The sequence below is a fragment of the Taudactylus pleione genome, unplaced genomic scaffold (assembly GCF_031769625.1).
Source record: "Taudactylus pleione unplaced genomic scaffold, aTauple2 ptg000296l, whole genome shotgun sequence".
Taxonomy (NCBI): Eukaryota; Metazoa; Chordata; class Amphibia; order Anura; family Myobatrachidae; genus Taudactylus; species Taudactylus pleione.
Genome location: NW_028284698.1, coordinates 21952455 through 21976356, shown reverse-complemented (window position 1 = coordinate 21976356; position 23902 = coordinate 21952455). Strand labels below are relative to the sequence as shown.

The window sequence follows — 23902 nt, the reverse complement described above, 5'->3', positions numbered from 1 at the left end:
TAGTCCAATAATGGTCATTTTGTATGCAACTTAAATGAACCTATTTCTATAATGGTTGTATATTTATTTATGTATACTAGTAAGTTGCCACCGCAACTATTACCAGGCGCTTACAATTAACATGATTTAATCTGTAATATAAACCAGACCTCCTTTTACATAAAACAAATTATATTATACAACGCAGCACCCAAAGAAATGTCTCTGATCACATTAAAAATCAAAAGCTAAATTGGTAATGGAAGTTAAACCATCTAGAGGGTGCACATAATTAAACTCATCAATACATTGGGTTAAAATGTGAAGGATATTATTGCTAATAACATCTGCTAGACTCAGTTTTTAATATTTATTATATGCTTATTTTATGAGGTAGATGTGTATGGTTTAGTACAAGATATTTTTTTTATTATAATTGGTATTTGTATACATAGAGTTATACATTAAAACCTATTCAATTTTCATCACCTGTGATTTAATTATGCGCACTCTCTAGATGGTTTAACCATTACCAATTTATTTACGTATGCATATGAAATAAACATTATACAGTTAGGGAATTGTGTAAAGGTAGATGTGTGGATGTTTTAATGCCGAAATGACGCATTTCCATACTCTGCATGTGCCAGAAAAAGTATACGCAGAATCGGTCGCATCTTACGCTTATGAACCAATGCAGAAATATGACTGATGTAGACTTTGATGCAGACACATATGCACCTATCAATAGACATATCATTTACAGGAAATCGAGCCCTGGTGCAAAGTATACATTGATGATGATGATGAGCAGCAGCCACTTCTGATTGGCTGACTGTATCTGGACCCTTCCACTGATTTATAAATCTCTAGCATGGCTGCTATAGTAAATGAAGTTGCAGTCATCCATTCACACCACTTTATTTATATTTGCATTTGGACCACAGCAGTTATAAATATTCCTATTTGATTTTTTTTTTTTATTCAAAGTGTACCTTTATTTTGCCTTTGTATTTAATTGTATTTTACATAACAAATGTGCATTTTGTATGAATTAATAACACTGCCCAGACACTACATTACAGTATAATATTGTGTTGAAATCTGGTAATGTAATTTTATTAATTACTAATAACACTGTCAAGCCACAGCTCTATGCTTTTTTTACCCGTGACATAAACCAAGCGCTTATCCTACTGTTGCCTAGCTGGATGTATCTTGAGGTGCATCTGGCTCATCATACTCATGGGAAAGTGTCTTTTTAATTGGACACATTTTACGCCTGTACACCTGACATACAATCAGTCCAACTCCACATGAGCCTCTTTATTCATTGTACTTTAGCTCAATATAAGCTCCCCAAAGTAATTTAATATGCATGTATAAATATAGTTTGCATGCTTATACTGTATACATATATATGCATTTTGACTGCTTGCATGTATGTATTTGTATATACAAGAATTTTAAAATAATTTAAAAAATCAATGTCAGAGAGTTGTATATAAGATTTCAGCTAAACTGCATTCTAGTTTGCTGAACCAGGTCTACTTACAGTACTGGTAGTGTTAGAGATTTTGCATATGCTTAAACCTAAAACACCAATGTAAAATTATGCTCTGCAGACAGGACAAACTAGGAGCTTTATTTACGAGCAGCGGCCGCTACTTCACGGTGGGTTGCAGGCAGTGGAGGCTCCAGGGGTGGGGCTACAGTCCAAAATTCAAATAGGGGCCACACCAACTGCTAGTGAGTCCCAGCCATCTATGTTTGGCAGCGTTTGAAATGGCAGTTGGTGTGGCTCCCCTATTTGAAATTTGGACTGCGCTGCAGCCCCACCTATGGAGCTGCCACTGGTTGCAGGTAATAATTTCAAATAGTGCCAACAGTCAGTGTATAGCCCTGTGTGCTTTACACTGACTGTGGGTGCCGTTTTAAATGTTCATCTACAACCCACCGGGAAGCAGTGGCTTACAAAAGTCGCTGATGCATAAATAAACCCAAAGTTTTTAATCAAATTCTTTATGTTCGGCACTGCTAATTTCCAGTCTATTGCACTGTACCATTTTGTCAACAGCATTGAAGTGGTGTGAAGACAAATGGGGAGAGAAGCTGAAAGAGTCTGTAAAGCCCATTATTTGATAGGTACATTACCAAATTAAGGGTGTAAAAATGTAATTAATGGTAGTGATACTCTAGCAGAAAAAAGTGACAAACTACTCATCTAGTACTGTATATCATTATCAGTTTCACTAAACAGGGAACCCTTTATTTGCAGGTTATTGTAACATTTTTTATAGATCATTTTCATTTGAGCCAGAGAACATAAACATCATTTTTTAACAGTACGACACTGATATGTTTATCTCTGAATTTGTAGTTACTCCTGAAATAAACAAAACATATGTCTATATTGTATATCATTCATTGCTCTGCGCAGCTCACTCAGGAGACATAAGAATCCTCACCTATTGCAGTTGTTAATGCAAAGACTTGTTCCATTTTCTTTCCGTCATTGTAAAAAGCTAAGTGCCATGCACCTTGATCCATGTACTCAATGAAGCCTGTCTCTTGTAAAGATGCCAGAATTAGACTCCGAGGTGCGTGCTGCGGGCTTTCTGCATATTTTGGTTCTTGCTTTATTAAATGTTTTCCATCCATCAACTTTACAAAATCAAACTGTGTGAAGATCAAGGACAAATCACATCTGATTAAGCCGATTATTGAGTACATCTGAAATTTTCAGAGCTTTGGGTGGTTAAAGACAAACAGAAAGCTAATTTTCCATAATATAATAACACAACAGGAAATAACAATTTTCTAGCTGGTTGCACTTTTATTTCATAAACTCAAATGGATCACTGAATAGCAATCCACAATAATAGTTTTAATGGAAATGCTTTCACTAGGCTATATACAGTAGTTGAGCGTATTGATTATTTTCCATTTTTTAAAGACCAATAAAACATAAAGTATACAAGGAATTCTTCTGCATATATAAACTTACAGATGTGTCCTCATACACTAGGCATCATTTATGCCACATAGTTCGAGACACTGCTGCGACTGAGATGCTCAGAGACAAGTAGAGTACAATATTGTTTTTTAAATTGTGTGTCTTAGTACCACTACCAACACAGATGCAGGGAAATACCATTCACATTGTATTAGAGATTCTCTGCTGAGACTTCAGCCACACAAGAATTGGTTTTACACGTGATTCAGAGATGGACGGTAATGCACAGTCACATGGAAGTGACTGCAATACCATTACACTAATATTCTAATGCAGCAGGAAGCATCTGTATAATAAAGATGCCTCCTGTCAGCATCCGGTCACGATGGCTACAGTAATTGCCCATCTGAGTAATAAGGGGGGGGGAGGCTGGGCTGCACATCCTAATTTAAACATAATAAGAGGTGCTACCATGCTGAGACCTGTAGTTCTAATGCAGATGCACACTCTATGCACTAAGGATACTAAATATCAAAATATATATCACTAACTATCAATTATCATGGTTTTCTACTGAGGTTCTTAGTAGATGTTTGCCCACCTACCACATCAGGGTGACCTCATCAGTTGGGTCCCTAACATCCCTAATACTGACACATTGTATAAATGTATCTAGGACTTACCTATAATAGTGCCCATTCCATGTGTGTACTGCAATGCACAGGACCCATACTAATTAAAATGACCATATTAATTGATAGTTTATTATATATATATATATATATATTTATTGATATTTAGTATTCTTAGTGCTTAGAGTGTGCATCTGCATTAGAACTACAGGTCTCAGCATGGTACCACCTCTTATTATGTTTAAATTAGGATGTGCAGCCCTCCCCCCTTTTTTCCTATGTATCTGTGTATTTAAAGTACACTTGGTGAGACCCCTTCTCCTGGGCTGGCACTCATCCTACCTGCCCCAGGTGATTTTAATTTGCATAGAGTGTGCATTGCAGTACACACATGTAATGGGCACTATTATAGGTAAGTCCTAGATACATTTATACAATGTGTCAGTATTAGGGATGGTAGGGACCCACCTGATGAGGTCACCATGACGTGGTAGGTTGGCAAACATCTTTGGCCAAACATGTACTAAGAACTCAGTAGAAAACCATGTTTATTGATAGTTTATTATATATATTCAGAATGGGCAATGTAACTGCTCAGCTGGGGTCAGGATGCCGGGATAGGAAGACGCAGACCCTATCACCAGCACTCCCAGAAAATGGGAGCGACAGGCCACCATTTCCGAAAATGCAGGTCAACCAATCGAAGATGTACGAAACCATCGGGTTTGCGTACATCTCTGAATCAGACCCAAAGTCACAGATAAAACACAATGGAAGTGAGGTGTGAGGATAAGCCGTGGCTGCTCGCATTGGAGCCATTTTTTGCACAGATTCAGTTGCACACCGAGGTACTAATATCGCATGCACTCATCTTCTGTGTAAGCTAGCAATGCAGTCCTGTTTCTCCTACAGTAGTTGTGTCATTTGTGCGAATAAGATGCACATTTTGAGTAAAAAAAGATGCTCGGAAAGGGCAATCGCCTGGGATCTGGTGCACCGAGATCGGCTATTTGGCGCAATTGAAGCCACAGTGTAGAAGAATACATCTGTATTTCTCTAAGTATAACATCATGTGGCCAAAGTTTAAGGAAAATATTAATAACCCCCCTGTATGATTTTCTGAAGCAATAAAGCCACACATGCATTTTTTTTAAATACAATATAAATTTAATAGATGACTGCATCTAAAATGTATATTGCAAGCTAATCAGGTTTTGCAGTGAAATCAAGGTGCTAAGCACTAGCAAAACAACTCTACACTATAGGGGTGATTCAGAGTTGTATGCTAATGGCATCACTGCTGTGTCCACCCTAGAATGGCTTGCAGCCTGTCAATCAGTGTCCAGCACAGTGTCATAGCAGCATATTCGCACTGTGGCCCCACATCAGGCAGTATATTTGCCAAAAAAAAATGCAATGGATGTACACAGCTGGGGCAGCAAAGGCCAATTCATTCTGCTCTGTGATGTGGATAGTTAAGGACTCCAGTGAAACATGTTCTATTCTGGGACCAAACGCAAAGTAAGATCCTGCGCTATATTCACAAGTAAAAACTGGTATGGAAACAATGTCATAACACAAAAATATGCTTATATTTTACATGTATTTATACATTTAGCAACCTGTTGCTATAAAACAAGCATTAGAATAAAATCTCAAATCAATATTTATCATATCAATAGAAATTATTAAAAAAATCCTAAGGAGGTAGTTCATATGTTGAAATATAGGGGTCTATTCATTATGTTAATTATCGTGGTTCGAGCGGACCCCGATAATTAGCATACTATCTCGACCCGAGCGCTGGAGCAATCATTGCTGCGGTGCGGAGACAGATTATTCAAAAATCACCTGTCTCCCTGAAGTGCTTCACTGCTCTTTTCGGTCGACTCGGCAGTGCTAGTGTGCCTGCGTGACCTAGAGCTCACACAGGCGCACAAAGCCCTGATGTCCTGTGGAAGGAGCCAGACAGGGGCGGAGGGATCCAAAAGGATCCGTCTTTGCTACCAGGGACTCCTTCTCCAAGGTGTGCGCAAGTGGGTGCAAACGCCATCTAAAGATGGTGAATGCTCCCGCAGTCAAGCTCTGAAATATTTTATTTTCAGAGCTTGATGAATTTCTGTCCCCATACTAGTGTATAGAGACTGCGGGCCACATCAGAAGTGAAAGGTAAATAGGAGATAAGGTAAAGCAGGAGATATCATCTCCTGCTTTACCTTTTTGATGAATGACCTGGACACTTAATTTCTACAAAAGCAGGTGAAAATGTTAATTTTCACCTGCTTTTGTAGAAATTAAGTGATAATAAATAGATCCCATAGTATTCTACTAATAAACTTTGAATGTCCAGAAGCACATACTGTACCATTCACTATGTCCACACCTATATCAGAGTTCAGAATAAGGAAGAATCAATGGCTCAATGTAACCAAATGTACACACTTGCTAACAATTACAGAGCTTAGGCAGAGACAACGAACTGAGATGTGGGTACAGTACATAGGGTCAAATTGAGTCATCCAGAGAAAAAATAACTTTCTAAATATATGGTTTGACCAGCCTGGAGCAAAAGGGAGATAGGATTGATTCTCCCTTATTCTGAACTCTGATATACAGTAGGTGTGGACACAGTGAGGACACAGTGAACTATTATATTGGTATGTGCCTCTGGACATTCTTATGCTTGTTTTATAGCAACCAGTTGCTAAATGTATAATAAATACTTTTAAAATGTAAACATATTTTTGTGTTATGACATTGTTTCCATATAAGTTTTTACTTGTGAACATAGGGCCTCATTCAGCACGGATCGCAAGTCTGCAATCACACATACCCGTTCGCTGCAAAATTATGCAAATGAATGTGATCGCAGCACTATACCAAGATGCCCACCACTGTATAAAGCTGCCCACTTCCCATTACATACATCTGCAAGTCAGCGAAATCATCGGTAACATCGGACTCATATGCACAGTTGTGGTTGAGTTGACCCTGACACACAAACTGCAAAACTTCCTGTCACCATCTAGACTTCTGGCTGCGTATGCCATCGCAGGGGCTTAATTATGCATGCCCTTGTAATGGCGTTCAAACGCACAGGCACGCATGCATTCCTCCGAACAACCACCCCTCCACTCCCAAACGGTGCTTCCTATCAATCACTCTGCGATGGCTCTGCGTATCTGCTGCATTTGCTTTTGTGATCGCAGTGGCCGGTTCGCACACGCACGCTGCTCGGCTATGCATGCGCAGAATGCAAACATCGGCATACAGAATGCAAACATCTCCACAGACTTGTGATCCAAGCTGAATGAGGCCCATAGTGCAGGATCTCTTAAGAAATGTTGTTACATTCTATCTGGGTAAGGTATAGTATATTATGTATGCATCCACAAGCATACTCTGATCTTGCTGATTTAAGTATTTTATTTGATATTTGATCACTTAAAAATTATGTCAGTTTAATTATCTCCTGAATTTTTTTTCATCTTGATTATTTTAAAGTGCAGTTTTACAAATTTTGCTCTAACATTTATACATAATTCATTTATACGTAATTCATTTTTTTATTCATTAATTCCATCAAAATATGTTGTTTTTCAATATAAAGTGTGACATTGATGTAAATACCTTCACAGTATTTTCAAACAAAATTAAAAATACAATTTCAAAAATGTTCTCCCTTTCACAATACAGCATATATTTCTTCTAATAATGTATATGGTAACACCAGTAGCAGAATAAAGCATATTAAATACCTGTGTGTGCGTCGGTGGGATATTTCTTCTCCCATATATACCAAGAAGGGAATCTTTTGAAAATGAAACATTAAATTTTAAGTACATTGGATGGTGTATTGTAATTTGATAACGCCAGAATAACCCAGGTGGGATAGTCTGCACAATCTGCTTCCCGATTTCCACTTCTCCTGAATCTATTGCTCTTCCTCTTTGATACACTGCAGGCAAAACACCAAGCAAACTTGTTGACAAACAACAGCTATACATTGCTACAAAAGTCATAGCAAGATATTTTGTGACATGGACATTAGTGGAATTTATATTTACATATGATATCATGCCATGAGTAAAATGGAGAGGATGAACACTCTAGTGGTTATATAACTACTGACAGCGGCAATTTAGTTCAAAACACGCAATAAAAAAGCTTTCCAATGGAAATACATTGTATTTTATCACATCAACTTAACACACAGAAGTCTAATAATCATTATAAACTGTGAGAATTAAAATATTTAACTTTCCCAACTGCAATAAAAACAGCATGATGTGTGCTGGAAAATGTGGCCTACCCTTGGGGATGTGCTTAGTCAAACATCATGACTGAACTTTGTAATCGCACATGACAGAGAATATACTTATCCTGTGTAAATACTTTTTATAAGCGCCTTCGACCATGGAAAAGCGCTATTGTTAAAAGCACCCCCGTGTTACCAGCAGCACCTTAGCATAGGAATGATAACATGTGTTACCAGCAGCAATTTAAATTAATGCATTGGGCAGTTACAGTGTGTAGACATTGAAGACTGGATAACATGGCAACCAATCAGGTACTGTACCTCGAGAACAATACATTTACAGACCACATTTGGAATAGCACAGCAGGAACAAGTCTAAGCCAAATGGTTATGATAGTGGAGGTCTGTAAAGTATCTCTAAGTAAATGTCTTTTACTTTTTCTTTGTATAGGTCTATTGGAACATCTGCTTGAAATGCTCACTTTTCATTAGACTGCTATTTTTGTTCATCTGTCAAATAATCCTAGTACAGTATCTTTTTCCAGAGTCTCCTGTATTGTGTATATGATAACCCCCCCATCACACACAACATACACACTACAAAATATATTGGGGGAATAGTGTTGTGGTAGAAATAGATTATGACATAATTGGGGGTGCTCTACAGTAGAGGACAAAACATAGGTAGATCAGGCAAGTACAAGGTATGCACAATGCTCTAAATTTGCTCTTAGCCTGCATACAGAATACAATGGTGTAACTCACATATGATCTTCCTTGTACTATACACAAGTATGCAAATATATTTTTAAAGTTAAAGTGTGTTTAAATTGTGTATCGTTAATCCACTACATGCTGCAGCACATAATGTCTTTATAATTATCAGTACATAATGCCTTTACAATTAGAGTTGAATAACAAAACACTCCATCACATTACTTAGATGGATGTTGTGACTATTAAGTGACACTGAATTGCTTTAAGCTGCTGCACTAAACCATCATGTACTGTGAATTAATACATTTCACACAGCATCACATTGTTTTATATATATAATCCTTTGTTTTAGAAATAATGTTTTTAAATATCACATTGAGTAGTTCCAAAAGTCTGAATATATCACTTGCAACTTTTGTTGAATCTGCAATAGCCAATGCAAGGTTTCTTCTTTTATTTCCACACTCACATCAAAGAACTGAAAAGTTGCACAATGGCATAAGTCATGTATAAATGTTTAGACCAATGCTCAGAGCCATTGTATATTCAGCTATTTTTTTTTGTGACTGCTAAAATTTTTTTTAAAATTCACGAAGCAATAGGACTAAGCTCTAGGGCCAAATGTAATAGGGTGAGAGTTTAAAAAATGTGAGAGTAAACTCTCACATTGATCGAGTTTTATTTTCAAAATGGGTAAACAGCTGGATGTGTGTTTAAATTGTGAGAGTTTTTTGAGTATAAAAACATGGGAGTTTGAATGTTCTTGGACTCTATTACATTATCAAGTTTAAAAATTGTGAGAGTTTACTGCTAAACTCTCACATTTTCTAAACTCTCACTCTATTACATTTGGCCCCTAGAGTTTTTTAATCTGTTCTGTATTAAATATTAAGGAATCAAGCAATGTCTTGCAGAGCTTTGCAGTGAATGAGCAAGCAGGCTTTTATAATCCATAATGCCATTAATGTCAAGCACTAAATATACAGATTATACATTAATATTTTACACAGTGATTATATTTAACTATTTGTATTGTATATCAGCTCAATTTATCTATTTTTTAAATACTGTAGGGAATTTGTGTCATTAAGTGGAGCATATTGAAAAAAGTAATTCAATATAAAACATACTGTAATGTAGGGTGAGAAACAACTTGTTCTAAATACCTTTTGGTGTTTTAATGTATTATATCTGCAATTTACTGTAACTGGCTGTTAGTCTTTTTCTTCCTATTCCCCCTTGTAATGCAGCAGTAACATAAGCTAATAAAATTGTTTCTCTGCAAGAATGTTACCTTTTTATTGCTGTTTCCAAGGGTATTCTCCTATGAACTTATAAAATGCTTAATAAAAATTCCACTTATTTTAGCATCGATTTTGTGGATAGATCCTTTCTGCCGGTGTATACTTCACTAATCCTAACTTATAACATTTTTTGAAAAGCAGTTCAGTAGCCATTTATAATTTGCACTGGAGAGTCAAAAGTGGGTTAAAAAAATACTGTACTTTTAAAAAGTCTAACATTATATGAATTAGTCTTTTTGTGGGTTGTGTTTTAGTAAAATATTTAGTTAAATATAAATATTAATTAAAATAAGTTTCTTCAGTTCCAGATACAATGTTTTTTGTTTTTTTAAATGAGACTCAGGGCCTGATTCAGAGCCGCTCGTAAGCGGCCGCTCGTTCATTCCGACTGATGTTCGCACAACTGCGCATGCATTTTAATACGCATGCGCGAACCAGTCAGTGCGGCCGAAAATCGTTTGTTCGCTAAATAGCGAATGCCTGCTATTTTGAGTGACAGGAGGAGGCGTATGTGGGTGGTAACAGGGGAAGGTGCTTGAAAACTGGGAGTGGAAATTAGAACGCAGGCGTGCTTAAAGGTCAAAACGGGCGTTTTATGGGTGTGCATAATTAATACAGGAGCTTCATTAACCACATCACTTGGTTGATTTATAGTCAGAGCTGCTCGCAAGATTGTGGTAGGAAAAACCAACCACAAGAATAGCGAGCAGTTCATACGCTGTTCGATGTACTCAATTAATCTATTAAATAGCGGACATGACGTATGGTGCGAGCGGCCAGGGGGCGTCTTTTTCAAAATTACGACCGCAAGTTTTGTTCGCTCGTTCAGACATAGAGGCGTGAACAGACCGCAAAGTGCGAACGGTTCATTTGAATAGCCACCCCTTTTTAATGAACGAGCGAGCGCAAATAGCGTCCGGCTCTGAATCAGGCCCTCAGCCCAAGATCCTGTATACAGTATATCACTATAAAAGGAAAGTGGTTACATGGCCCAGTAGTGAGTCCAGGACTAATAGCATGTTATTTTGCCCTTAATTGACAAATGAGTCCCAAATGTAATTATAAGGAATTATGCTGATTGGATGCTTCTTACATTTTTAGAATTCAGTAAAAGATGTATCAAACATTTCAAAGAGGACAGATGGAGATGTTGCCCATTACCATCAATTAGTTCTAGCTATAATTTAATAGAATATTCTAGATAATAGCTAGAGGCTGATTGGTTGCTGGAGACAACTTCTGTACTATTCCTATTTAGAAGGTTTGATAAATCTCCCCCTAATACCCCTTTCAGACATACGAACCGGGAAATTTCCTGCTCAGACCCAAGAATTTCTCCTGTGCAAATTCCCGTGTATTTGGTAGAGACCCCCCTTTCACACTACAACGTCTACCCGGGAAATTCCCAGGTAGACCCCTTTCAGACAAGAGCAGGGTTTTTTAGATTACATGGCAACTGCTGGACACAAAGATGAGGTGGAGCTGATGTGAGTGGTGCCAGGCCCTCATCACACACAACAATGTGCCCCCTGTGACTGGCATGCTGGGGGCACATCATTTGAATCACTGCCCAACATGTCCCCAAACTACCTCCCATGGGTGCCCTGGCAGCTCGCCCCCATCCCCAGGCCTCTGGCTGGGCTGCCCCTGGACACAAGTCTCCTGCCTGGCACTGATCACGAGCACAGAAAAGAGCAGAGCAGCGGCCGAGGTGCCAGGGCCGGACAGGCCGGGTACAGGTGCACGAAGAGCAGTTGCCCACCCATATTTGCGGCAGCAGCAGCGTCCCACCCAGCCCTCCCCACCTATCACCTCCACAGTGGCTGGGGCAGGCAGAACCCCCAGCGAGCCAGCATCTCACCTCGTCACCCGATGGTATGCCCAGGAAATACGGGCAGTAGTGGTGGTCCAGCGGGAGTGTGGACGGGTGGTGAGCGGCAGCGCTGAGCGTCCTATAGGACGCTCTGCGCTGCCAACTCAGCAGCAGCGCTGAGCATCCTATAGGACGCTCTGCGCTGTCAGCTCAAAGCAGCAGCGCTGAGCATCCTATAGGACGCTCTGCGCTGCCAACTCCATGTAAAAGCTGCTTGGTGCTGCCCGGGAGTAGTAAATTCACAGGTAGCCCCATTCAGACAGAGGCAGGGTAATTTCCCGGGACTTAAGTCCCGGAAAAACCCTGGTCCATTGCAGGGGCAGCTACACGGGAACGTGTTCTCGGGTAGGTACCTTTCAGACAGACTTGGCTTCCCGGGAATTTGGCTGAGGCAGGCCAAATTCCCGGGAATGTCGAGATGTCTGAAAGGGGTATTAGTGAGGTAACAGTATCTATAACCAGAAACTAGGATCAGGATTAGGGAATACTGAGTTGAGTTTAAGAGTTGGAGCTACAGTAAACTTGTCCTCATGATTTAGGGTGGTATTATATTTGTTGGTATGTTACATTTTGTCCAATCAACAATATACAGCATTCTGAAGTTGTAAATCCCTCCTATAGTTATCAATTTATAGTTAAGGGAAACTTTTTGAAGATATAATTTGATGTGAAAGGACAAGAGCATTTGCCATTGACTATAATGTTAAAAATGTAGAGTCCAATCACTCCCATGCAACAACGGTTTTAGTAGCCCATTTACAGCATGGGATAAAGCTTAGGTTGGGTTTATAGCTAGGTTCAGGTTCAGACTGACTCACACGAGTACAGGGGAAATCCCTGGTGGGCTCCACTGCCTGAAGGTCCACCCCCTCTTTTAGAGATCAGATGCCAGACTGTGCACTTTGATTATACATTGTTACTCTATTAGAAGGTCAGTTACCTGGTAGAGCAGGACCACTGATGAACATGGGTGCTTGGTTAGCTTCTATACAAACTACAGAACATCAAGATTCTCCCTCCTACCAATAAAAATGGGTAGTCATGCCACAATCCTGTCCTCTCCTCTTGTTGGCTGTGAGCTTTAGTATAATGAACACAGTGCCTGATTCAGACCCGGTTGCAAGGCTGCATTCACATGCAGCCTGCCGATGTTTGCAATCTGCGCATGCATACAAGATGCAGTGCGCGTGCGCAAACCAATCACTGAGATCGAGAAGCGATCACACAATGTACACAGACACTCTGCAAGCATGATTGACAGGATGTGCCATTTGTGGGTGGTGATGGGGTGGTCGATGGAAACGGGGGTGTGGTGGTTCAAACGCAGATGTGTCTGCGCATTGGAACGCCATTCCAGTCACTGCGATCATGAAGTGATTGGAGCCAGTACACAGACGCTCCACAAGCATGAGTGACAGGACGTGCCATTTGTGGGTGGTGACAGGGGGTGGTCGATGGTAAAGGGGGTGTGGTGGTTTGAATGCAGGTGTGTCTGTGCATTGGAATGCCATTTCAGGGACATGCATAATTATGACGCATTGTCAGCATACATGTCACATAGCTGAATTAAACACAGCAACACTCGCGATGCTTGTGGTAGGGTATGGTCAGCCACAAGTGGTGCGTATGGGTCTGATGTCAACCGATATTACCGATTGTTTGACACATTTCGTGAAGATGACGTATGTTATTAAGGGAAAGTGGGTGTCTTGTGTCAGGCTGGTGGGCGTTTAATTTCATCCCGCGATCACACGACAAAACATAGTGGGCATGCTAATGTCTTGCTAGCGATTGTGGGATTTGCATACTTTGACTGCTGATGGCTACGTGCGAACGCAGCCTTGCGACCAGGTCTGAATTGAATCACTGACCTACAATTAAGTCATCAGAGTGGTAAGAGGATAGTTAGTTGATTTATTTTTTTTACAAGGGCATGTATTTAACCTTTACAAGACCTAAAACAGTTCTCATTGAGTTTTACACACTGGCTGGTCAGTAAAGATTCCCCTATCACATATTCAGTGCATTAGTCTGGTAATATAGATATTGCTTGATTTTTGTATACTAATAGGGATACCAGCCATAACCCGGTTTGAGGACTGGACCCTAAAGTACAATTGCAACCTTTATTTGTTTACATTGTCCTCGCCTATAACCCCATTCCATTGACCCTGAAAAGGACCCCACTGTTTGCTAACATGCATGCAAACATGGCGTAACTACCGTCGGAGCAAGGGGTGTGGCTGCAATGTTGCCTGAGCTACCTCTGTGGCCCTTCACCCAGTCATGCACAATAGGTGGGCTGGTTCATTCAGGGCCATCATGGGGGGCCCGGGTGTCTGCAATGTTAATTTTGTGCCATCAGTTGATTACAGCTGCACACTGGCAGACAGTCATTGAGAGACAGCACAGCTGGTTGCAAGGCAATCAGAGCTCGTGGACTGGCAGCCAATAAGCAGTGGCACCTTATTTTTTGCCGGTCTGCTAGCTCTGATTGGCCCGCGACCAGCACCAGATTTAAATTGCACTGCCACTGTCTGTCCATGTCTGCTGCTGCCTATCAGTGCACCAGCTGTAATTGGCTAGTGGCCTGGCCCCAAAACCACACCTGCTGGCTGCTGATGACACACAAGGAGAGGTGAGAGGCTGCTGGAGGGACAAGGGGAGGTGAGTTGCTGGGGGAGGATAATGTGTAGAGGTGCTACTATTGTGTGGAATAATATGTTATATGGGGCACTACTACTATGTGACATAATCTGTAAAGGACATTACTGTGTGGTATAATGTGTAAGAGGCATTCCTGTGTAGTGTGAGGGGCATTATTGTATGGAATAATGTATAAGAGGCACTACTACTGTGTGACATAATGTGTATAAGGGGACAACTGTGTGGCATAACCTGAATGGGCTCTGTGTGGCATAACCTGAATAGAGTCTGTGTGGCATAACATGAATGGGCTCTGTGTGGGGGCAAATGTATGTGTGTTTTTTTACCTCTCAGGGGGCCCTTTTAAGATCTTTCTATGGGCCCACAAAATTCTAGTTACACCCTTGCATGCAAAAACAGAGACTATGGATTTAACATGAGCTTGCATGAGTCATAAAGTTTGCTCAGATTGAGGTGAAAAGAATACTTTTGTAGCTATCTCACAGGTTTTTGGCGGATTGCCAATTTCCACTGGAGCCAGCCCGGGAACCTGTGTAATTTAAGAGTGTCCCCATTTTTAGAGATTGTGAGACAGTGTGTGGCCCTGATGAAGTTCAAACCTAGGCAAAAACCTAATCCTGATCAAACTACACCACCATGCCAAATTTGCATGGCACAGGTCCAAACTCTGGCTGTACATAAAGGACAAACAGACATACAGACAGACACGCTCTCTCGCTTATTATATAGATGTTACATGACTGCATTCTCAGACCTATGTTGTATTTACTACAGTGCATTGCTGTTATCAATCTGTTACATTATCATGCATGTACTATCAGTATTTACTAAATATATTTATAAAGGGGTCCAGACCATGCACTCTCTAATGCCTAGCCAAGCCTCTGTAGTGGCTGACACAACCCCTCTGGGGTCTGGCCACACTCCTTTACCATGAGCCTCTATCACTGCATTCTTTTAGGGTTTTGGCTTATACAATTAAATCACAAATGTGAATCTAACCAAAGATGTATACCTTGATCTTGGGATCATTAAATGGTTATGGCATGATGCATATTTTCATTATACACTGCACTGCAGCTGTGACCAAAGGCTGGGGGGCCCCCTGAGAGAAAGGGGCCTGGGGCATATGCCACCTGTGCCCCCTACCTTAATTTTGCTCTGCCTATTATTCTAGAGCTATGTAAGGTATTAATACAAATATGATATTAATGCCTTTTATTGTTTGCCATTAATTTTTAATATGACATAGGAGATATGATATATATATATATATATATATATATATATATATACATATATACATATATAATCTGGGACTCACTGCTTGTAAGTTTGCATTACCCAGTTGCCCTCTGCAGTATAAATACATACAACTTGAGTGGCACTAAGGCCATTGTCTGAAGAAATGACAGGATCACCTGCTAAGTAAAAAAAAATATATATATATATATATACTGTATATATATATATATATATATATATATATATATATATACTATGTATGTATATATACTGTGTATATATATATATATACAAATATATATATATATATATATATATATATATATACAAATATGTTCTCCTATATTGTGCAAAATTGTATAGTGCAAATGAAAGTCCAGGTATTGTCCTTTTTTGTGGTGCAGCTTCTCCTAAAAAACCTCTACCCAAAGGTCAATGTTTCTATACGTGGATAAAAAAGAATAGGAGACAGACAATGGTGAAGTACATTTTTAACTCAATTCTTTACTAAAAATAATTAAGAACCACTCACATATAAAATTGTGATATATGGAAATATCACAAACAGCGCATAAAGTAAAAGGACCTCCAGTCAACCCATATAAGCCGGCACCCCTGGCGTCCTCTCCAATTCACCAGCCCTTCCTGGACTGATCACGTCACAGCGTCTCCGTTATAAGCCAAGCCCAAACATGTTTCATCCTGGAGGACTCCCTCATGTCATCAGTCCAGGAAGCGCTGGTGAATTGGAGAAGATGGCAGGGGTGCCGGCTTATTTGGGATGACTGGAGGTCCTTTTACTTTATGCGCTGTTTGTGATATATCCATATATCACAATTTTATATGTGAGTGGTTCTTAATTATTTTTTGCAAGGCATTGAGTTTTAAATGTACTTCACCATGGTGCACCTCCTGTTCTTTTTATCCACGTATGTGTATATTTATATATATATATATATATATACATAATATATATATATATATATATATATATATATATATATTGCTCGATTGCTTCTGCCAACTTTTTTTTTTTTTAGGTCTTATAGCTGTATTCACCCACAACTCAGACTTTGTAATATTGGGGCATTCGCTTTCAAGCCTTAAGTGCATGCTTATTGACCATATTCCCACTCCTTTTCATGGGGGTGATCGTGAGAAGCTTCTATGACAGCGAGAAGCTAGATGGATCCACCAGCCTAATACTATGGCTCCACGAGGACTTAATAAGTATAATTTATACGATATATTTTTGCGCTAGGGCTCTCTGCGTATTTAGAAAAATATTTTTTCTTTGAATCTGATTGAATATTGCTAGCATTATTATTCCATGATTGTTGTGATTGAAGTGTGGGCATTTTTCTAATTATTACATCCATTTGCCCTTATGCAATATGGCCACACTGGTTTCCATTATCTATACTCCGTTTCCTAGTGTTGTGCATGTCCGGAATGACAGTGATGTGTCATTACCAGTTTTGCCATTATGCGTTTCACGGTAATGGAGTGCATATGACTGCCTGACCAAGTCCATGGTAATAGCGATATGTCACTTCCGGTTCCTGCTGTATGCATCCCACTGCGGTGGAACGCTTGTGACTTCTGGTCCTGGTGGCGCCGCATGAAATTATTATTTTGAGTACTTTTTGATGTATCAATAGAGGCACAGGCAGGTATATGAACATAACGCTATGTAACCTAATGTTGGCTTCTAGTTATTGGATCCAGTTATAAGTCTATATTGTTGTTTTACAGACTTCCTGGTTCACTTTGATTGGTGGGCGGTTCTTCTGTGTGTAGTTGGTATAAAGAGAGGGCTTGTTAGACAGGGTAGCTGGTGTGCATTTGGAGGTTCTTTGTATTGATTGAGATGTCTTGACAAAGGTACAGATGGGACTGAAATGTCGACAATATCTGTGATGTACCTGTGAGCTACTATTAAAAACACCTGTGAATATTTATATTGGCGAGTGCCTATGCTTTGGATTACTATATTTTAGAACTCTTTGCCCCATATAGAGCACCGCCTTGTTAGCTATCAATAAGTCTGGAGTGTGGACCGTGTGAATATATATATATATATATATATATATACCTTTCTGATAAAAGGGATTGTCTTTTTGGAACACCATTGTTTTAAGAGCTTCTAGATGTGCATGTGTTGACGGTGGCAATTAGGTAAATTCATGCCCCCAATATTGCATGGTCTTGACCCAAACTTGGCTATACCCTCTACTACTTGGGCCTCACTGATATTTTGGTGGCCCCACTACCTTATACAGGTTCCATAATTAACATAATCATGATCTTTTCTCCAGGGACTCTGAATCTTTATTAAAACTGCACTAATCAGGCCAATTAAATGACAGTATATTTTAAATCTATTGATTATTATATAAATGATGCACTGTATAACATATATTTCATATTTTCCTTATATCTCAGTTGCATTTCATTGTCTTTACTACTGCAAACCTGCACTCGGCACAATAGATGACTAATTCTACCATCTTAATGAAAATTGTGTATTTGAACTGATTGCAGAACATTCTATTTTTCCGATTTCCTAATGGTGTAACCCAGCACCCTGCTGAAACCATTATTCTCTACAAAGAGACCTCATTAAAATATATCTTGATGATTTTTCCTGCTTGGCATTTGTTAAGTTGAAGTCACCATCTACTGAGGTTTCATATGCTAGGATTATGTTGGGTCCTGTGTTAATTTCATTGTGGTTTTCCAATAAAAGTTAATGCTCTATACAAAGTCTCCATTACAAAATTCATTAACAAACCAATTACAATATTGACTAAACTAATGTATGGGGAAATGAAGGTACATATTTAGATATAAAATTGATGATATTATCTCTGTGTGTAATTATGTTGAAGATAACATATGGCTTTGTTTCAAAAGAGAGAGGGTCAGATTTACTAAACCTAAAACTACAGTGAAAACAGTAGAGATGCCTATAAATACATAATTAAAACAGCAATTTATTGAAGAAAGTACGTTTTATTGATTACATGTAAAAGTTAAAGCTACAAACAAGCACCCTAACTCTCTCAGTTTAAATCATTAATAGTACATTCTAATTACAAATGCTATATAGGCATAAAAAATAAAAGAATCAAGTAAAAGGAATATATATGTATTAAATAAATAAATAAATGCAAAGAGGGTGCCAAAATCACCTTTAATGGGCTTCAATCTTTATAAACCTTTAGGTGATGATACTTGCGGTGTAGGGAGATAGAGAGTGTTATTTAAAGCTTTATTTTTCATAAGCTAATTAGTTTTAGTTTAGTAGTAAAAGGTTTCTTAAAGGCACTACACCCCACCTCTTCTGGTAGATGAGCTCTAGCTCTAATGGTACCACACCCATACATACCATTTTGTATACATGGCAGGTATGTCACTAATTCTGCACCTCATTCTGTTGTGCATTCAGGTGGCATATTAGGTAAATAGATTAATCTAGATTTGAGTCCTGACCCAATCATGGGTGCCAAGTAGAGAGAGATTTCCTTCTTCTTCCTCTAGTATCTGGGAAAAGTTAACTAATCATTAATTTAATGTCATTATTGAATGAAAATGTGTAATCCCAAAGCAGATAGCCCAAATCTGTTTATTAAAGGCTTACATTTATTATGGTGTCTGTACTATTGCATAATTTGCTGAGGTTTACTCTATGTTGTATCATGATCCATAAGAGGGGCTCAATAAAAATTCCACCTGTTTCACTAATCCTTGTGTGAACAATTAAATGTTGTCAAACATGCCTATGAGGATGTAGCTGTGTAATAAAAATTACCTTTTTTCTCTGCTTTATCAGAAACCTTCCCTCCGAGTGGTGAGTAAGTGGTATCAGCAGACTCATCTCCTCTTCCTTTACTGACTCCATTCTCATAAAGCTGGCTCTCAACCGGTTGAAGTTGCCAAGTCAATCCAAACAAGTGAACTGCTATAAGGAAGAAAACTAATTAATCCGAAGAGCAGAAACAAAAGCCATAGACAGATAAAACACATTATTGATATATAAAATCAACACTTTATCCCCTAATTCCTACTTATTATCTTCTTTGCTTTATATAATTGAACATTGTATTAACCAAGACATCAATCCTATATAGGCAGCTGGAGACTCATCCTTGTACATCATTTTAAAAAGCTTTTTTCCTCTTTAAACTTATTTCAGAGACAAAGGAACAATCATCAATACATCTACTGAAATAGTCCCTTATTTAAAAACCAAAACACATTGTTACTGAAATAGGTTTAATTGGCATCCTACGATTGTTCCACAGTGTACTACTGCATTCATAGCTGATTTATTGTTACCGAAAATGAGAATCCACTTAAGAGGATGAATAAGAGAAAGCTCACTAATGTGTATGCAGAAAAAAATGCAAAAAGAAAAAAAGAAACATTTTGGATCACAAGTTTGATGCAGCTAACAAGATCCTAAATGTAGATCTTCCCTTAAAATAATTGTTTCAAAAAAGTGACTCTATGGGCAGAGCAGTAAGGATAATGTGATATTTTACAGTAATGGAGTCTTCAGATCCTACTTTGGCTGACGGATCAAAGATTAGGTGACAAACTGTGACAGTGACTTTTATACTCTACCTATCCATTTCAGTAATCATATACGTGTATGAAGGAGAGGGTAACAAATAGTCAAATTGTATATTTCATCTTCTTACCAATACTGTACACATAAAAATAATGGAATAAAAATAGCCAAATGCACTTGTAACTGTACAGTACTGTAGCTTTGAGGTCTTGTAAACAGCAATTACTGTGACTGGCTGTTTTTTAGTGCCAAAATGCAGGTTCTACCTTGTGAAAGAAAAATACAGGCAAAACACAGACTAGAGAATAACCATATCATAGATTTTTGTCTGTTTTCAGTAGAGATGTGCGGGTTCGGATTCCTTGAATACAAACACACCCAAACTTAGGAGTTACAAATCGAACTGAGCCCCAGCTTGAGTCTTCACGCCCATTACTAGGAGTGCTGTGTTGTGTGTTCAGGGCTTTCAGGCACAGTTAAAAAATGTTAATATAAAACTTGTGTGTTAAAAAAATATAACATCATTATTAGGGTGCCACCTGTCTTATATTAGGTGCTCTGTGAGGCAGTTTGTTGTGTGTTCAGACACAGTTAAAAAAATTGAAAATTAAACTTCTGTGTTAAAAAATATAACATCATTTCATACTCAGACTCTCTGGTGCACCATATAAATGTACTACAGGGGTGTGTTACCAAATTAGGAAAGAGGGAGGAAGCGGGCAGGATAGTATGGACAGCTTCCTTTGCAACCCTTGTCAGGATTCCTTGGCCATTAACAGTGCTTTCTTTTATGGCCTTTTCTTTTTCCAGTTGCTGCAAAACAGCTCTCGCATGGTCATGTCTTAATTTTAATGTTTTTAGTTATCTATTCGATCGAGCAATCAATTGAATAATTACCTGCCTTCCACAACATACTCTACCTCAATTTCCCTGTACTGCCCTCAGGCCTCTGAGTTAATTCCCCTCATACTCAGACTCTCTGGTGTTCCTCATAAATGTACTGCAAGGGTGTGTTACCCAATTAGGTAGGAGGGAGGAGAGTTAGTATGGATAGCTTCTCTTGCAACCCTTGTCAGGAATGCTTGGTTATTAACATTGCATTATTTTATGACCTTTCCACTTCTCAGTTGCTGCAAAACAGCTCTAGCAAGGCCATGTCTCTTTTTTTATATTATTCATTTTATCAATCAATAATTTTTATTTTTTACTTGCCTTCCACTACATACTCCAACTCCATTTTCCTGTACTGCCCTCGGGCCTCTAAGCTAATTCTTGATTAATAAAAACTTTCTATAGCTTAGCATTGTATAGTTTGTATGAAACTGCCATCCTGTCCAATTACACTCTGTTTGTGCTGCTGCTCTTTCGCTTAGTTTAGCCAGTCAGCTCACTGCAGTCTTTGCCCAATATGGGTGAAAACAATATTGTAACCTGTAAGTTGGTCAAAACTGACTGGAAATGACTGGAAATTAATTTTATTGAGGTTAATAATACTGTAGGAACAAGAATAGGCCACACTTACATGATTTTAGTGGTTTTTATAGTTTTTTTTAAAAAAAACATCCAGATCCAAAATCAAAACCAAAACACTTGAGGGTAGTTTTGGCAAAACCAAAACACGATGATGAATTAGAACCAAAACCAAAACATAGGGGTCCACATACATCTTTAGTTTTTAGCAATGCCAACAAGTAACAGTACTGTGTAATTTGAACTTTTACAAGACACAAAGGGTAGTGATGGTGAATAAACCACATACAGTATATTAATAGCATTTTCCTATTTTAAAGGAAACTGGTTTGATAGTTTGCAGTGTACAGGCCCCTGAGACATTGGGCCCAAAATAATATTTTGTCGATTTGATTGCTTTAAAAGTCCATAATTAGGAGAAGCCATACTGTAGTCCAGTGTTTACTGCTTAGCAGAAGTCACGAAGGAAAAGCCAGTTGTACGTAATGTTGTCAGGATTCCTAAGCAATGTACAGTATAACATAAAGTATATACTGTGCTAGTCTGAGCTAATTCTCTGACAGTGCATGCCTATATTACCAGGAAAGCCCCACTTTTCACAAGTTAAAGAGACCTACTAGACTTAACTGGGCTATTGCAGTGTTGGTCTTGCAGGAAACAATACAGCTGAACTCTCATAAATTCCTGCAGACACACAAGGTGGATGCCATCACCCAACATAATTACATTTAGAATTTGGCATGAACAGATAACCAGGAGTTAAGACTAATTATTTCTATAGGGTTGTTTATATTATGCTATCAGCTATTACCCTGTATCAAGAATATTTTCCATGATCTTGATAGTAAGAACATTAACCTAAAAAAGTTTGTAATGTTGATGCCTTTGACTATCTACAGTATGTAAAAAAATATTATGAGAGATGCAATTAATGAACATTACATCAAGGCCATGTATAATATTTTAACAGTGATCAACTTTTGAACAAAACAAGATGGAGAGACAAATGTTACATAACTTAGGCAAAAAAATCAGCACAGAACACACCTGTATTGTTAAAAAAAATTATTAACTGAATGCATGAATAAATGAATGAAGGAATTAATTAATTAATGAATAAATACATAAATGAATGAATAAAGTGGGCATGGTCTATGCCTAAATGGATAATAGCTCCCGAAATTTAGCAATGAGTTTGGGTTCCCCCTGTTAAAATGTAAAACATAATGAATGATGTGTCAAAACATACAGAAGAACCTGATTCAGATTCACAAGGGAGCTGTTGTGCAATACAGTCCAGCAAATATTAAAATACTGCCGGAAGTGTCTACCAGAAGCAGACTCATCCTGACAGCAATAGCTATCCGAGTGCAGCATCCATAGACACTGACTTGGATCATGGTCGCCATGGCGTCGGCACCGGGCTGTCTTAGGGGTCTATTTACTAAGCCTTGGATGGAGATAAAGTGAACGGAAATAAGAACCCAGCCAATCAGTTCCTAACTGCCATGTCACAGGCTGTGTTTGAAAAATTACAGTTAGGAGCTGATTGGTCCATTCTCTTTATCTCCATCCAAGGCTTAGTATATAGACCCCTGAATAAGCTTCAGCTTACTCAGGCTGGCTGCATTCACTGTCACAGACCCTGGCCTTGGCACTCCTGCAAAATGGGGTTGACATGGCCCCATTTCCAGGAACACTGGTCTGACATGCCCCTTCTCCGCCCTAAATGCCACAGCATGTCAATCATGCTGCGGCTTGGGGGATCAGACAGAAAGATTGCAGGATCGCTGGAAAACTGTGTGAGGCCCCACAACAGCCTTTGGACCTGAATAAGGCCCATAATCATCCAATCAGAGGAGCTTTGGCTTTAGGACTAAAAATTTAATTGGGGTTTGTGTGTGTTTTTTACATACTATTGTGGAAGCACATGTTCCAGAAAGATCTGGCTGTCACCGCATGCTGGTGCATGTAATTCCACAAGCTAGAGTGTCTTTGCTCTGGCCACACCAACACTCTCTGGATTTTACATTTCATGAATTGTATATTAATATATTTACAAATTGAAATCCACACATAATAATTCACTTGATCATATGAATATTTGCATGTATGTTCAGGTCGCATTAATAAATGGAACTTTACATCTGACCAATAAAGTAAAGTAAAGCCTCTATAGAAGATAATGGAGGTGGAAAATGCAAGTCATACTCCTGTAAGTCCCA

The 23902-nt window shown here is 38.7% G+C and overlaps 1 protein-coding gene across 3 annotated transcripts in view; it reads right to left on the bottom strand.

Moving 5' to 3' along the window:
* Positions 1 to 23902, bottom strand: part of LOC148511753 (teneurin-1) — a 658333-nt gene that overhangs the window by 314475 nt on the left and 319956 nt on the right. For all 3 annotated transcript variants that reach the window (XM_088482875.1, XM_088482876.1, XM_088482877.1), the window contains 3 exons: positions 19446 to 19595; positions 7326 to 7525; positions 2448 to 2658 (listed from right to left, as the gene is read on the bottom strand). In XM_088482875.1, the coding sequence (XP_088339001.1) occupies positions 2448 to 2658; positions 7326 to 7525; positions 19446 to 19595 (561 nt within the window). The remainder of the gene's footprint in view (positions 1 to 2447; positions 2659 to 7325; positions 7526 to 19445; positions 19596 to 23902) is intronic.